At 54.0% G+C, this 16,701-nt stretch overlaps 3 protein-coding genes across 5 annotated transcripts in view; 2 read left to right on the top strand and 1 right to left on the bottom strand.

Annotated features, from left to right (window-relative positions):
• Nucleotides 1–16,701, bottom strand: part of LOC137846247 (butyrophilin subfamily 3 member A2-like) — a 137,244-nt gene that overhangs the window by 80,648 nt on the left and 39,895 nt on the right. The window lies entirely within an intron of this gene.
• On the top strand, nucleotides 4,333–16,168 carry LOC137846163 (butyrophilin subfamily 1 member A1-like). Its single transcript, XM_068663866.1, has 10 exons — nucleotides 4,333–4,545; nucleotides 11,840–12,187; nucleotides 12,895–13,176; nucleotides 13,306–13,410; nucleotides 14,278–14,346; nucleotides 14,457–14,477; nucleotides 14,571–14,591; nucleotides 14,701–14,721; nucleotides 14,880–14,912; nucleotides 15,090–16,168. Exons 1-10 carry the CDS (start codon nucleotides 4,446–4,448, stop codon nucleotides 15,716–15,718), a joined length of 1,629 nt encoding a protein of 542 aa, XP_068519967.1. The 5' UTR covers nucleotides 4,333–4,445; the 3' UTR covers nucleotides 15,719–16,168.
• Nucleotides 7,262–8,798, top strand: LOC137846308 (butyrophilin subfamily 1 member A1-like). Its single transcript, XM_068664257.1, has 3 exons — nucleotides 7,262–7,370; nucleotides 7,529–7,561; nucleotides 7,739–8,798. Exons 2-3 carry the CDS (start codon nucleotides 7,546–7,548, stop codon nucleotides 8,365–8,367), a joined length of 645 nt encoding a protein of 214 aa, XP_068520358.1. The 5' UTR covers nucleotides 7,262–7,370; nucleotides 7,529–7,545; the 3' UTR covers nucleotides 8,368–8,798.

The following is a 16,701-nucleotide window of genomic DNA, read 5'->3' as shown; positions in this document are numbered from 1 at the left end:
AACCCCTGCACATCACCTTGGCATTGCCCTAGAGCCCAATCTCAGGGACACTCACCCAGCACTGCAGCTTGCTCAGCTGGAAAAAAATACATCAATGAATCCAAATAAAAAAGCAAGACTTGGTGAGGGGGGAGAGCTTCTCAGCCCATGGCCAGACCCCAAAGTGCTTTGCTGTGCTGCAAGATACTCACCAGGCTTTGCATCTGTTTTCACTGCAAAACAAGAGCAAAAACAATGCATGATGGGAAGGGACAACTTCCCATCTCACAGGTCCCATGGGTATATCCCCGAATTCCTTCATTTTGGGAAGGGTTGCTCACCCTGCTTTGGAGCTGGTTCCTCTGAAAATAAAAAGCAAAAGCACTTGTTGAGAGAGTACGGATTCTCACTACATGACAAGAACCCATTTTCTTTGGGTCTGGAGACAGAGACTCACCCTGCCCTGAAGACTGGTGCCCTGAAAATGAGACCAAAATAAGGCATGATGAGAGGGAACAGCTTCTCATCCCATTGCAAGATCCTAAATGCCTTCAGATGCTCATGGAGACATACCCCACCTTGCACTTATTTCGTCTGGAAAATGACAATCCCTGGTCTAATCTACCAGCTGCACATCGCCTTGGCATTGCCCTGGAGCCCAAGCTTAGGCACGCCTACTCAGCAATGCAGCATGCTCAGGTGGAAAAATAAATAAATAAATAAATAAATAAATTAGTTAACTAATTAAAAAGCAAGTCATTCTGAGAGGGGAGACCATCTCATGCTATGGCTGTACCTAAAATGCTCTGTTGTGCTGCAGGATATTCAGCACAAGTGAAAAGTGAAAACACTTGTTGAGAGAGTACAGATTCTCATTACATGACAAGAACCCATTTTCTTTGGGTTTGGGGTAGAGACTCACCTTGTCTTCCAGATTGCTGCCCTGGAAATGAGAGGGAAAAAAAAGGCCAAATGAGAAGGAACAGCTTCTCATCCCACTGTGAGACCCCAAATCCCTTCAGATGCTGATAGAGACACACCCAGCCTTTCACCTATTTCATCTGGACAAGGGAAAGTCCCTGGTCTACTCTGTCCCAGCTGCCCAGAAACCCCTGCGCATCACCTTGGCATTGCCCTAGAGCCCAGTCTCAGGGACACTCACCCAGCACTGCAGCTTGCTCACCTGGAAAAAATGCATAAATGAATCCAAATAAAAAAGCAAGACTTGTTGAGGGGGGAGAGCTTCTCAGCCCATGGCCAGACCCCAAAGTGCTTTGCTGTGCTGCAAGATACTCACCAGGCTTTGCATCTTTTGTCACTGCAAAACAAGAGCAAAAACAATGCATGATGGGAAGGGACAACTTCCCATCTCACAGATCCCATGGGTATATCCCCAAATTCCTTCATTTTGGGAAGGGTCGCTCACCCTGCTTTGGAGCTGGTTCCTCTGCAAATAAAAAGCAAAAGCACTTGTTGAGAGAGTACGGATTCTCATTACATGACAAGAACCCATTTTCTTTGGGTTTGGGGTAGAGACTCACCTTGTCTTCCAGATTGCTGCCCTGGAAATGAGAGGGAAAAAAAAGGCATGATGAGAGGGAACAGCTTCTCATCCCATTGCGATACCCCATATCCCATCTCATGCAGATTGACGCTCACCGTTATTTTCATCTACTGTAACCTGGAAAAGAAAGGGAAAAGTCCTGATGTGCATTTTGTACACTGGCCACCCTCCCCTACACATCGCCTTAGCACTGCCCTGGGTTTCATGCTAAGGGACACTCACCCAGCTCTTCAGCCAATTCCACTGTAAAAGGAAATCAAAAGCGATGCATGGTGAGAGGGGAAAACTTCTCATCCCATTACTGCTCCCATGGGAAGACCCCAGATATTTTGGTTTAGGTACGGAGACTTACCAGGGCTTCCATAATTTTTCACTGGGAAAAGAAATTAATACCAATGCATGATCAGATGGCAGTGCTTTACATTCCATGGCTACTCCTATAGCTAGACCCTTAATTATTTTTCTCTGGGGAGCAGGCACAGATCATCTTGCTCCCAGATTCAGAGGGACCAGAGTAAGCAAGAGGGAGCAAGACACAGCTTTGAAAGCTGAAGCAGAAGAAGCTGGAGCAGAAGCTGGAGCAGAAGAGAGAGGTTGGAGCAGAAGAAAGAGGCAAAAAAGGGTCTGCAGGCACTGCAGGCAGATGAGGAAGGAGTCCCCTTGGGCCCGGGCACAAGGAGCCACAGCCAGAAGCACCTTGGGCAGGGCGCAGAGCCTGCGCTTATCATGGGCTGGGGGACACAGCAGGCAGCCCCCAGGGGTTCTTCTCCAAGGGAGCCTCACCAAGAGAGAGGTCCTTCACTGCATCCAGCAGAGCTGCAGGAATCACAAGACTGTGCCCAAGTTTCCCAACCTTTGCTCAGTTCCTGGCTGCAATAACCCTCTGGAAGAAACTTTACCCCTTGGGGGATAGAACTAAATAGCTCCAGAGCTGAGCAAGATCAGAGGTTGCAGGGAGTGTTGCGCACCTGGGTGCTGAGCCTGGTGCTGCCACCCTTTGCCCAGGGTGGTGCGGGCAAAGAATAAGCTGCACTCCTGACTGTAGTCAAGTAGCTATTTCAAAAGATTAGCTCAGATTTGCAGAGATCTTCTTCCAGTGCTAAGGTAGATAAGGAAAGTTTATGTGTGCTGGAAGCGAGGCCAGGCAGTAAGGGAAGATTATAGAGATACTGTTTGCAGAAAATTCTTATGGATTCATGTTGGATCTGTGAGGGACAGTAAATATGATTTTTATTAAAATGTCTTAAGAGCAAAAGTAGGACCAGAGAAAATATTGGTCTGTTATTTGATGGGGATGGTCTCCTCACAAACAGGGAGATGTTTAATATTGTCTTTGCCTTTGTCTTCAACACTGACAATGTGCTCTAGGACCCCAGGTACCCTGTCTTGGAGAGTCGTGACTGCAGGAATGTTAAGCTCCCAGCCAACTCTGAATTTTGTTGTGATTTGCTCCTAGACGTGGATGCATACAAGACTGTAGGACCTGATGGGATTCAGAGTACTCAGAGAACTGCCTGATGTCATCAGGAAATCTCTATAAATTATTTTTGAAATATCCTTGGGAATCTGGAGAGGTCCCAGTGACTGGAAGCTGCCAAACGTCGCCCCAGTTTCCAAGAAGAGCAGCAAAGAAGGCCCTGGGAATTACAAGCCTGTCAGTCTCATGGCAGTGCCTGGTAAAGTTAGGGAGATTGCTCTGGGAGTGAGTGAAAAACACCTGAGGGACAAACTTAATTTCCTTTTTATGCCAAGGTCAGCCTTCTGGTTGACCAAGGGATTCCTGTCAATGTGATCTTTTTGGAATTCAGTAGAGATTCAGGCATGGTTTCTGACCATATCCATCCAGCAGCGGGCCTTGGTAGCTCAAAGGGCCAAGAGTATGTAGTGGGTTTATGTGGCTTAGGGGTGGCTTCCGGGAAAAGAATCCAGAAGTTGCCCCGTGTTAGATAAGGAGTTCGCCTCTGACCAGAACCGAGCCGATATGTGATGTAGATTGTGCCTCTGTGAGAGCACAGTTAAGAAAAAGGGAAAAAAAAAGACTGCTGCTGAACAGCAGCTGAGAGGGAAAGGAGTGAGAAACAACTCTCCAAGGTCTGTGCAGAAGGAGGGGTAGGAGGTGACCATCCTAATCAAGACCAATACTTTCTCTGATACTCATTTTGCTCTTAACATATTTTAATAGACCATTTTAATGCCCCTCACCGTACTGTCCTGGTTCAACGCAAATTGAGCTTTGAATTTTCTGCCTCCAAAGGCAAACAGCATCTCTGTAGTCCTCCCATGTTGCTCAACCTCCAGTGCACATAAACATCCCTTAGCCACCTAAGCTTTAGAAGAAGATCCTGCCCCTCTGGAGCAACTCTTTGCTGTGCCTGCTTGGCTTGAGCAGGGAGCAGGGCTGGCTCTTTGCCTTCAGCACCCTGGGCGAAGGGTGGCAGCTCCGGGCTTGGCACCCAACTGCACCCCATTACTTCAGCCTCCAATCCCACTCAGCTCTGCTCTGCCATCTCTCCACATCGTTCCATTGCTCACAGTTTCATTCCTCTCTAGACAGGTGGAGATGAACGAGCTCAGACACTGGCTTTCCCTGGAGGTCTGGAGAGGTTCCTGCTGGGGACAAGCCCCTCATCCTGGCTGAAGGTGGTGGACTGGGCACCCAGCTACGATGGGATGGTGGTGCCAGCCCTGCAGAGCTCCTCAGACACTTGTCCCCATTGCCCCAGGGGCAGAGCTGCTCCCTGAGGGTTATTGCAGCCAGGAACTGGGCAAAGGTTGGGAGTGTTGGGTGCTTCCTTCAGTGTTCCAGAGTGTTGGCTGCTGTGAGGAACGTCTATCTTGGTGGGGTTCTCTTGCAAAAGAACCCCTGGGGGGCCGCCTGCCCCCTGGGGGATCTCTCTCTCAGATGGGGTTCCCCTGGGGCTGTGGCTGTCCCAGCCTGACCGGCCATGCCAGGGGCCTCCTGACTTCCCTCGTCACTCTGCTCCTCCTCCGGCTGGGCTCAGGTAGGATCCTGCGGGGCTGCTGGGGGCTCTCCCCCCTGGGCCTGGCAGATGTGCTGCTGTGGGGCAAGGGTGTGGCCGTGGGGCAGTGGAGACCCGAGACCACAGCTCAGCCCCTGCTGGGTTTCACTTTCTCTTTGATTCTTTCACACAATATGGGCGCTGCCTTGACTGCCCTTTCTGGCTCTTCTTCACATGCCCAAATGCTGCAGAGAGGGCTCCCACTCCCAGCACACCTCCTTCTCCTGCACGCCCTCCCTCTCCCTCTCCTGTTTCCCAGGTGGTTTCCCATGGCACACGGGGGACGCAGCATGCACCAACTCACACACAGCTTGCCCTTTGTCATTCACTGCCCTGATAGCAAAATCTCACTGACTCTCTGTGCCCTTCTCCATTGCCCAGCCCAGCTCAGAGTGGAGGGACCAGACCACCCTGTCACTGCCACCGTGGGGCAGGATGTCGTGCTGCCCTGCCACTTGTCCCCTCAACATGATGCTCGCAGCTTGGACGTCAGGTGGATCCGGGACCATATCTCTGAGACAGTGCACCACTACCGCAATGGACAGGACCTGTACAGGGAGCAAATGGAGGCATATGCCGGGAGGACAGAGCTGGCCAGAGATGGTCTCTCTGCTGGAAGCCTGGACTTACGAATCACAGGGCTGAGACCCTCTGATGATGGCCGGTACGTCTGCACTGTGGAAGATGCTGATGCTTATAACGAAGCAGTTGTGGATCTGGAGGTGTCAGGTTAGTGGCTGGGGTGATGCTGCCAAGGGGTGGTAGAGTTGTCCTTGGGTTAGTGTGTCCCACCCAGGCTCCTTTCCCATCCTCATGGCCATCTACAAAGCCTTTCAAACTGTTGAGTCTGTTGAGGCTTCTTCTCCTCACTCTGTGAGTAATTGTCCAGCAACGAGCACACCTGTGCCCCTGCAGGCTTTTTATTGAGAGGTAACTACACAGATGAGATGGTTTTATTCAGTTTCAGTGGCCTCTTTGAACTCCATCCCAATGATGTTCTGAGGGTACTGGGCAGAGGCTTCTGAGCAGAACATTCAGCTCTGTCAACAAGGGGACCAAACACAGAGCCTAGAGCAGAGAAGAGACCTCTAAGCATCTGCACCTCTGCTTGCTTTTGATTTTTCTGCTGTGGGAGACCTGAGACGTTTTCTGAAAGTCTGGGTGCTTCTTGAAACAGCAAGGCTTGTTGCAGAGACACTGCCTGGAGGTGATGAATCTTCATCTTGATCAACTTGATCTTGAGCATCTTGATCTTGATCTCGATCACCTGGGTTTTATGGGTGATTTGGGGCCACTGGCATTGTGCAGCCCTTCTCTCTGCTTCCACCACTACCTGCGGTATTTTGTTGCTGAGAGCTGCTTTGTGAAGCGCCTGGTCCCTGAGCCCCTGTGGCAGTGGTTGTGCAGGGCTGTGTCTAGCATGGGAGCAGATGGGGTCTTTTCCTTGGAACCAAATCCCTCCCCAAGTCAAGCCCCAGACACGCGCTCTTCCCTCAGCCACAGGCGCTGACCCCCACCTCTCCCTGGGGGGCTACGAGGCCGGAGGCGTCCGGGTGCTGTGTCAATCGGCCGGCTGGTACCCGCTGCCGCAGCTGCTGTGGAGGGATGCTCGCGGGCAGCACCTGCCCTCGGACCCCCAGACACATTCCCAGGACCAGGAGGGGCTCTTTGAAATCGAAGGCGCCGTCATCGTGACCGGGAGTGTGGAGGGGCCCTTGTCCTGCGTGGTCAGGAGCAGCCGCCTGCAGCAGGAACGGGAATCATCCCTGCACATCGCAGGTACAAATGGCACAGCCAGGATGAGGTGTTCCTGGCCCCTGCACTTGTCCAGAGCCGGGAGAAGTCTGGGTCTTGCTTTTCCATCCACGCGCATGGAAACGAAGCTGTTTTCCTGGTGCCTTTTCTCAGCTCCCTTCTTCCACAACGCCCAGCCCTGGATGGTGGCTCTGGCTCTGGTCCTCGTGCTTTTGGCTGTGTCCATTGGCCTTGGTGTTTATCTCTTTCGAAAGCAAGGTAAGCTGGCAGCACAGGGATGGAGCAGAGGGAGGTGTTCTGCAGGGACCCCCCTGGGTGTGGAGCGGGGCTGAGCCCTGGCCCAGGGGGGTGCGTAGGAGGAGGAAGGGAATGTTCTCCTGGGGATGCCAAAGGCCTTAGGATCGTCTTGGGCCTCTGCCTTGGGCAACAAAGGCAGGGGAGAAGGCAAGGGGCCTTGGCTGGGAGGCCAGGGAGCATGGCTGCAGCCCCCCTGAAGATGTCTGGTCCTTCCCAATCTGGGATTGAGGTGGTCCGTGCCCACTCATGAGAGGAAAGAAATTTGAGGTCTAGCTGTGGAAGCAGCAATGGGATGAGAAGCTCTTCACTTTGACCATGCATTGCTTTTTCTTTCCTTTTCCAGTAAAAAAAGATACAAAGCTGGGTAAGTCTACTTCCCCAAAAAGAAGGCATTTTGTGTCTTCCCGTGGGCATACTGCCCTCTGACCATACATTGCTTTTCTCTCTTTTTTTTTTTTTTTTTTCTTCCAGTGGAACAAGCTGCAGAGATAGGTGAGTGTCCATTCCTGAACTGAAAGAATTTGCTGTATAGACATGGGATGAGAGGTTTTCCCCTCTGACCATGCATTCCTCATGATTTTTTTTTTTTTTTTCCAGAGGAAATAGCTTCAAGACTGGGTGAGTCCATCTTCTCACCCCAGACGGAAGGAATATGAGGTCTTTGCCCTGTCGGAGTCACTTGCTGAGAAGCTGACTCCTCTCATCAACGCATTGCTTTTCTGTTTCATTTGTAGAGGAACAAGCTACAGAGCTGGGTGAGTGTGCCTGAGCTTGGGTCCCAGGACAACATCAAGGTGATGTGCAGGGGAGGGTGGGCAGCTGGGACAGAGCAGCACACGGCTGGCCGCTCACCCTGCCCACACCCACTGGGCACCAGCCATGGGCTGTGACCAGCTCTCCCCTCTACTTCCAGCATGGAGAAGATTTCTGATGTCTCATAATACAGGTAGGTGTGCATTGGGTTGCCCGCTGAGGTGCTTCTCCTGCCCCTGCTGGGGCATGTTCAGGAGCCAAGAGGTGCCCCATCTCCTGCCCCGTGGGGCAGCTCCTGGTCCTGAGCTGGGGAAAGCCTGCCCAGGGCTGAGCTCTGCCCCCGATGGCCTGGCTCCTTCTGTCCCTGCAGTGAAGCTGACCCTGGATCCAGATACGGCTCATCCCATGCTTGTCCTTTCGGAGGATCACAGGAGAGTGAGAAGGGAAACCGAACAGCAGCAGGTCCCTGACACACCAGAGAGATTTGACGTTCGGTTGTGTGTGCTGGGCTGTGAGGAGTTCAGAGAGGGGAGGCACTGCTGGTTGGTGGAGGTGGAGGGAGAGAGGCTGAAGTATTCACGGTGGGCTGTGGGGGTGGCCAGGGCTTCTGTGGAGAGGAAGGGGTGGATTAACAGAAGCCCAAAAAAAGGCATATGGGCTGTTCAGTACAATGAGGGGCAGCTCATATCTCTCACATCTCCTCGCACACCCTTGTCCCTGTCCCCTATCCCCACCAGGATCTGGGTCTGTCTGGACTGTACCCAGCAGCAGGTGTCTTTTATCAATGCTGACAATGGGGTCAAGATCTTCACTTTCACAGAAGCCTCCTTCAGCGGGGAGAGCATCCGCCCCTGGTTCTGGGTGGAGACAGTGGGAATTCAGCTGTGCCTGAGGGACAGCGCCCCCCAGACCCTCTCCCCAGCCCTGGGGGGCTCCTGCCCTTCTCCAGACACTCCTGCATCACCTCTCCTTGGTCCTGCAGGAGCAGCACAGGAATGAGGGGCAGTGGGGCCAGGGACTCTCTTGTGTTCCTTTCTGCTGCTGGAGCAGGGCTGGGATGCTGCAAGCAGGGACCAGGCCCCTTGCAGTCCCTGGACTCTGCCCTGCACGTGGCTCCTGTGCTGGGGCACAAGCCCTGCTGGCACCCACGGGTCTCACCCTGCATCTGAACCGCAGCGGGCAGCACAGGGGCTGCAACAGCTCTCCACGCTCCTCTCCCCTCTGCTTGCACTGCTTGTAGACCCCAGGACAAGGGATGTGGTCACCGTGTGCTGCTGGCCAGTGCAGGCCTCCTTTGCCTCCTAGGTTGGGGTTGATCCTTCTCTGTGCCTGGTGCTGAGCATGAGCAGCCTGTGGGGGCTCTTTGTTCCCTCCTCTGGAGCACATCAAAGCACAGCAGCAGCAGGACTGTGTAAAATAAAGTTTTGTACAGGAAGATGGAGTCTGGCAGTGACATTTCCTGGGTGCTTTCTGTCCTGAGTCTTTGCTGCCTGGGAAGGCATCTTGAATCATAGAATTATAGAATCATAAAATATCCCAAGTTGGAAGGGATCCATTAGGATCATTGAGTCCAGCTCCTGCAACCACACAGGTCTACCCAAAAATTCGTACCATGTGCCTAAGTGCACAGTACAAATGGTTGTTAAACTCTGACAAGCTTGGTGCAGAGACTGCTTCCCTGGGGAGTCTGTTCCAGTGTGCGACAACCGTCTCAGTTAAGAACCTCTTATGATGTCTAGCATAAACCTCCCCTAACTCAGCTTGACACCATTCCCACGGGTCTTATCACTGGTGACTAAAGAGAAGAGATCGACGCCTGCCCCTTCAGTACCCCTCTTGAGGAAGCTGTAGACCGTGATGAGGTGTCCCCTTAGCCTCCTCTTCTCCACGCTGAACAGGCAAAATGACCTAGGCCGCTCCTCATACGTCTTCCCCTCTAGGCCCTTCACCATCTTTGTAGCCCTCCTCTGGACATTCTCCAACAGTTTGAAGTCCTTTTTGTACCGTGGTGCCCATAACTGCACATAGTACTCAAGGTGAGGCTACACCAGAGCAGAGCAGAGCAGGACAATCACTACCCTTGACTGACTAGTGATGCTGTGCTTAATACACTCCAGGGTATGGTTGGCCCTCCTGGCTATCAGGGCACACTGCTGGCTCATGTTCAGCTTGCTGTCAGCCACAACCCCCAGATCCCTCTCTGCGGGGCTGCACTCCAGCGTCTCATCGCCCAGTCTGTACGTATAGCCAGGGTTGCCCCGTCCCAGGTGCAGGACCTGGCACTTGTCTTTGTTAAACTTCATGCAGTTGGTGATAGCCCAGCTCTCCAATCTCTCCAGGTCTCTCTGCAAGGCCTTCCCACCCTCAACAGTGTCTACAACTCCTCCAAGTTTAGTATCATCAGCAAATTTGCTCAAAACACCTTCTAGTCCTACATCCAAATCATTTATAAGAATATTGAAGAGGACTGGCCCTCAGCCACAACCCCCAGCTCCCGTTCTGGGGGCTGCTCTCCAGCCTCTGGCCCCCCACACTGTCCATACAGCCGGGGCTGCCCCTGCCCAGGGACAGGGCCCGGCACTTGCTCTTGTTAAACTTCCCACAGGAGGTGGCTGCCCAGCTCTTCCCTTTGGCCACATCCCTCTGCAAGGCCTCTCCACCTTCAACAGATCCAGCAGCTCCTCCCAGTTCAGTGTCAGCCACAAACTCACTCAGGCTTCCTTGCAGTCCCGCATCCAGGTCATTTATGGGACCACTGAAGAGACCTGGCCCCAAAATGGAGCCCTGCAGAGCCCCACTCATGACTGGCCTCCTGCCTGATGATGCCCCTTTTACCAGAACCCTCAGAGCCTGACCCCTCAGCCAGTTTTTCACCCAGTGTATCATGCACTTCTCTGTCTCTATGCTGGATATTAGGTCCAGATGGATAGGGTCAGAAACCATGTAGAAATCTTTACTGGAATCCAAAAAGATCACCTATGCTGTCTCCCCTGGTTGAACTAAGAAGATGACCTTGTCCTAAAATGAAATGAATTTACCTGAACAGGACTTGCCTCTCACGAACCCATGTATGCTGTGACCAGTTTAGTGCATTGTCTCTCAGGTGTTCTTCACATGTTCTCAGAGCCCAGCATAGGTGTTTGTGACAGAGGTGAAGAAGACATTAAAAGTCTGACCTTTGTCTGCGTCCCTATTTGTGAGGTGACCATCCTAATTAAGACCAATACTTTCTCTGATCCTCCTTTTGCTCTTAACATATTTTTAAAAGTCTGTTTTAATGCCCCTTACTGTACTTTCCTGGTTTAATGCAAATTGAGCTTTGAATTTTCTGCCTCCAAAGGCAAACAGCATCTCTGTAGTCCTCCCATATTGCCCAACCTTGCTTCCAGTGCACATAAACTTCCCTTAGCCACCTAAGCTTGAGAAGAAGATCCTGCCCCTCTGGAGCAACCCTTTGCTGCACCTGCTTGGCTTGAGCAGGGAGTGGAGCTGGCTCTTTGCCTTGAGCACCCTGGGCAAAGGGTGGCAGCTCCGGGCTTGGCACCCAGCTGCACCCCATTACTTCAGCCTCCAATCCCACTCAGCTCTGCTCTGCCATCTCTCCATATTGTCCCATTGCACACAGTTTCATTCCTCTCTAGGCAGGTAGAGATGAACGAGCTCAGACACTGGCTTTCCCTGGAGGTCTGGAGAGGCTCCTGCTGGGCACAAGCCCCTCATCCTGGCTGAAGGCGGTGCCATCCCTGCAGAGCTCCTCAGACACTTGTCCCCATTGCCCCAGGGGCAGAGCTGCTCCCTGAGGGTTATTGCAGCCAGGAACTGGGCAAAGGTTGGGAGTGTTGGGTGCTTCCTTCAGTGTTCCAGAGTGTTGGGTGCTGTGAGGGACGTCTATCTTGGTGGGTCTCTCTTGCAAAAGAACCCCTGGGGGGCCGCCTGCCCCCTGGGGGACCTCTCTCTCAGATGGGGCTCCCCTGGGGCTGTGGCTGTCCCAGCCTCACCGGCCATGCCAGGGGCCTCCTGACTTCCCTCGTCACTCTGCTCCTCCTCCTGCGGCTGGGCTCAGGTAGGATCCTGCAGGGCTGCTGGGGGCTCTCCCCCCTGGGCCTGGCAGACGTGTTGCTATGGGGCAAGGGTGTGGCCGTGGGGCAGTGGGGACCCGAGACCACAGCTCGGCCCCTGCTGGGTTTCACTTTCTCTTTGGTTCTTTCACACAATATGGGTGCTGCCTTGCCTGCTCTTTCTCTGTCTCCTTCACTCGCCCGAATGCTGCAGAGAGGGCTCCCACTCCCAGCACACCTCCTTCTCCTGCACATCCTCCCTCTCCCTCTCCTGTTTCCCCAGTGGTTTCCCATGGGATACGGGGGACGCAGCATGCACCAACTCACGCACAGCTCGCCCTTTGTCACTCACTGACCCTAAATTTAAGATGGCAACATCTCACCGCCTTTCTGTGCCCTTCTCCATTGCTCAGCCCAGCTCAGAGTGGAGGGACCAGGACACCCTGTCACTGCCACCGTGGGGCAGGATGTCGTGCTGCCCTGCCACTTGTCCCCTCAACATGATGCTCACAGCTTGGAGGTCAGGTGGATTCGACGCACGATATCTGAGACAGTGCACCACTACCGCAATGGAGAGGACCTGTATGGGGAGCAGATGTGGGCATATTCTGGGAGGACAGAGCTGGCCAGAGACGGTCTCTCTGATGGAAGGTTGGACTTGCGTATCTTTGGGTTGAGACCCTCTGATGATGGCCAGTATGTCTGCACTGTGAAAGATGCTGATGATTATGGAGAAACTATTGTGGATCTGGATGTGACAGGTTAGTGGCTGAGTTGATGCATACACTTGTCCCTGGGATTTTGTGCCCTACCTAGGCCTCTGTCCCATCCTCATAGTAATCAATGAAACCTGTCAGAGAGTTTAGCATGATGGTGCTTCACCTCCTCAGTATGTGAGCACTTGACCAGCAAGGTATACACCCATTCTGTGGCAGGTTGGTTTGGGGACAGATTTGCAAGGCTGAGTTGTTTTTGATCATTTTCTGTGTTCCAATGAACTGTGTCCAATAATGTTCTGAGGGCACTTGGCGTGGGCTGCTGAGCACCTCCTTAGGCTGTGCCAGTATTGGGACCACAGACAACATCTGAAGCCGGGAAAAGACCTCTTAGCAGCTGGACCTCTCTTTGCTTTTGCTTTTTCTCCTGGCGGAGAACTGAGACATTGTCTGGAAGTCTCGGGGCCTCTTTGAAAAGCACGGCTTGATGCAGAGATGCTGCCTGGAGGTGCTGAAGCCATGCACCTGAGTTTTCTGGGTGATTTGGGTCCAATGGCATTGCGCAGCCCTGCTCGCTGGTTCTAGCACCAGCCACGGTGCTTTGCAGGTGAAGGTTGGTTTGTGAAGCGCCTGGTCCCAGAGCCCCTGTGACAATGGCTGGGTAGGGCTGTCTGGCATGGGAGCAGATGGGGTCTTTGTGTTCAAATGAATCTCTCCCCAAGTCAAGCCCCAGTCACGCGCTCTTCCCCCAGCCACAGGCGCTGACCCCCACCTCTCCCTGGGGGGCTACGAGGCCGGAGGCGTCCGGGTGCTGTGTCGATCGGCCGGCTGGTACCCACTGCCGCAGCTGCTGTGGAGGGATGCTCGCGGGCAGCACCTGCCCTTGGTCTCCCAGACACATTCCCAGGACCAGGAGGGACTCTTTGAAATTGAAGGTGCCGTCATCGTGACCGGGAACGCGGAGGGGCCCTTGTCCTCCGTGGTCAGGAACAGCCACCTCCAGCAGGAGTGGAAATTTTCCCTGCACATTGCAGGTACAAATGGCACAGCCAGGATGAGGTGTTCCTGGCCCCTGCACTTGTCCTGAGCTGCGAGAAGTCTGGGTGTTGTGTTTCTAATCCCAGCCATGTAAATACAGCCCCTTTCCTGGTGCCTTTTCTCAGCTCCCTTCTTCCACAACGCCCAGCCCTGGATGGTGGCTCTGGCTCTGGTCCTCGTGCTTTTGGCTGTGTCCATTGGCCTGGGTGTTTATCTCTTTCGAAAGCAAGGTAAGCTGGCAGCACAGGGATGGAGCGCAGGGAGGTGTTCTGCAGGGACCCCCCTGGGTCTGGAGCGGGGCTGAGCCCTGGCCCTGGGAGGTGCGTAGGAGGAGGAAGGGAACGTTCTCCTGGGGATGCCAAAGGCCTTAGGATCGTCTTGGGCCTCTGCCTTGGGCAAGGAAGGCAGGGGAGAAGGCAAGGGGCCTTGGGTGGGAGGCCAGGGAACATGGCTGCAGCGTGGGGCTGGTGGCAAGGCGCAGCCCCCCTGCACATGTTCCCACCCAGCAACCAAGCTGCTCTGCTCACCATCTGTTCCTCCGCCTTTGCTTTTCAGCGGCACAGAGCCGAGAGCTGGGTGAGTCCTTGCAGTCCCTGCCCCCAGCCCCTGGGGAAGTGGTGTCCGTGTGGGAGGGAGTTGGCCTGGTCTGGGTGGACTCTGGGGGCTTGTGTGCTGGTGGCTCGGGGGTGCTGGAGGAGCAGCTGGAGCCTGGGGTGGGAGTGGGGAGTGCTGGGGCTGGGGCTGCCCTGGGCACGGGACACGGCCGGGATGGCTGAAAGGAACAGGGATCAAGGTGGGGACGGGGAGCGAGCTGTGGGGCTGCCCCACTCTGCACTGATGCTTCTTGGACAGGGACGTCCTCCACCCATCCCCATTCACTTCCCCTTGTGTTTTGGTGGCACCGTGCAGAGAGCTGCACAAGTGTCTGTCCTTACTGCTCCACATGCATGAGCCTTGCTCAAAGCTCGGTCTTGCCGACTGTTAGGCAGCACCACCCTTCCTCCCCCACCCTCCCCGCAGTTTGGGAACAAAGAGGTCTGTGTCCACTCAACAAAACAAAGAAATCTGGTGTCTTCTCATGGAATAACCTATAGGATGAGAAGGTGTCCTCTCTGATCATGCATTATTTTGTTTTCCATTTCCAGTGAAAAAAGATGCAAAGCTGGGTGAGTGTCTCTTTCTTAAGCCCAATGATCTTGTGTCTTCCTATGGGTGTAGCAAAGGCATAAGACGTTCTCCTATCTAATATTGCTTTACTCTTCTCTTCCTTTTCCAGCGGAACAGGCTAGGCAGCTTGGTGAGTCTCCATCTCTTATCCAAATCTATTCAGGTGCTAAACATGAGATGAGCTTGACCCTCTGATCATGCTTTTCTTTTTTTGCTTTTCCAGAGGAAAAATGTGAAAGGCTGGGTAAGTCTCCCTCCACAACCTGGAGAAAATTGGTTTTGCACTTCTTAGCAACCCTGGAATGAGAAACTGTCCCCTCTCATAATGCGTTGCTTTTCTCTTTCTCTTCCAGATCAACAAGCTACAGAGCTGGGTGAGTGTCCCTGTACTTGGGCCCTAAGGCCACAAAAGGGCAACATGTACTGAAGGGTGGGCAGCTGGGAAAGAGCAGACCGGGTCTGGCCCCTCACCCTACCCACACCCACTGGACACTGGCCATGGGCAGTGACCAGCTCTTCCCTCTCCTTCCAGCATGGAGAAGGTTTCTGCTGCCAGAAAATAGAGGTAGGTGTGCACTGAGTTGTCCGCTGAGGTGCTTCTCCTGCCCTTGCTGGGGCATGTTCAGGAGCCAAGAGGTGCCCCATCTCCTGCCCCGTGGGGCAGCTCCTGGCCCTGAGCTGGGGAAAGCCTGCCCAGAGCTGAGCTCTGCCCCTGATGGCCTGGCTCCTTCTGTCCCTGCAGTGAAGGTGACCCTGGATCCACACACAGCTCATCCTGAGCTCATCCTGTCAGAGGACCACAGGAGTGTGAGATGGCAAATGATACGGCAGAAGGTGCCTGACACACCGGAGAGATTTGACTTTTGGTGCTGCGTGCTGGGCCATGAGGAGTTCAGAGAGGGGAGGCACTGGTGGGAAGTGAAGGTGGAGGGGGAGCTGGAAATGTATTCTTGCTGGGCTGTTGGGGTGGCCAAGGAATCTGTGGAGAGGAAGGGGAAGATTAACATGGACCCAGAAGAAGGGATCTGGGCATTGCTTTACCAGCAAGGTCATCTCACGCCTCTCAGATCTACTCGCACCCCCTTACCCCTATCCCCTGTCCCCACGAGGATCTGGGTCTGTCTGGACTGTACCCAGCAGCATGTGTCTTTTATCAATGCTGACAATGGGTTCGAGATCTTCACTTTCACAGCAGCCTCCTTCAATGGGGAGAGTATCCGCCCCTGGTTCTGGCTAGAGACACTGGGAATTCAGCTGTGTCTGAGGGACAGCACCCACGAGAACCCGTCCCCAGCCCTGGGGGGCTCCTGCCCTTCTCCAACCACTCCTGCATCACCTCTCCTTGATCCTGCAGGAACAACACAGGAATGAGGGTTACTGGGACTACGGACATTCCTGTGTTCCTTCCTCTGGCTGGAGGAGGGCTGTGGTACTGCAAGCAGGGGCCATGCCCCTTGCAAACCCTGGGCTCTGCCCTGCCCAGGGCTCCTGTGCTGGGGCACAAGCCCTGCTGGCACCCACGGCTCTCACCCTGCCTCTGAGCCCCAGCGGGCAGCACAGGGGCTGCAGCAGCTCTCCACGCTCCTCTCCCCTCTGCTTGCACTGCTTGCAGACCCCAGGGCAAGGGATGTGGTCACCATGTGCTGCCGGCCATTGCAGGCCACCTTTTCCTCCTAGGTTGGGGTTGATCTTTGCTCTGTGCCTGGTGCTGAGCATGAGCAGCCTGAGGGGGCTCTTTATTCCCTCCTGTGGGGCACATCAAGGCGCAGCAGCAGCAGGACTGTGTAAAATAAAGTTTTGTACAGGAAGATGGAGTCTGGCAGTGGTATTTCCTGGGTGCTTTCTTTCATGAGGCTTTGCCTGGGAAGGTGTCTTGCAGCAGACCGTCTCCTTGGTGTTGGTCCTGGGAGTCAGAGCCAGGAGGAACTGAAGCTCTAGCTAGCCCTGGTTCCCCAGCAGGAACCTGGGTGCACTTGTGCAACCTGGGTCATTGCCCTGCCCTGGGGGCACCCAAAGAGCTTCCATCCTCCCATCATACAGGCTCTGCAGAAGCTGTGGCCACAGGGGGCATCACCGGCTCTTCAAGTCCTCCAAGCAGAGGCAGCAGGTGGCCTCAGCCTTCAGCCAAAATCACAGAATCACTTATGAGCCCCAGTTTGAAAGGACCCTTCAGGACCATCATGTTCCACACAGAACCACCCAAAAACTAGACCCTGCATCTAAGAGCCTTCTCCAAAAGTTCCTTGAGCTGCATCAGGCTCAGGGCTGTGCCCATATCCCTCCAGAGCCTGTTCCCATGCCCCACTAGCCTCTTGGGGAAGAATCTTTTCCAAACAGACAGACAGCCTTCTCTG

The sequence above is a fragment of the Anas acuta genome, chromosome 31 (genome assembly GCF_963932015.1).
Source record: "Anas acuta chromosome 31, bAnaAcu1.1, whole genome shotgun sequence".
NCBI classification, from domain to species: Eukaryota; Metazoa; Chordata; class Aves; order Anseriformes; family Anatidae; genus Anas; species Anas acuta.
Note: the sequence above shows the minus strand (reverse complement) of the source record. Positions and strands in the feature narration are given on the sequence as shown.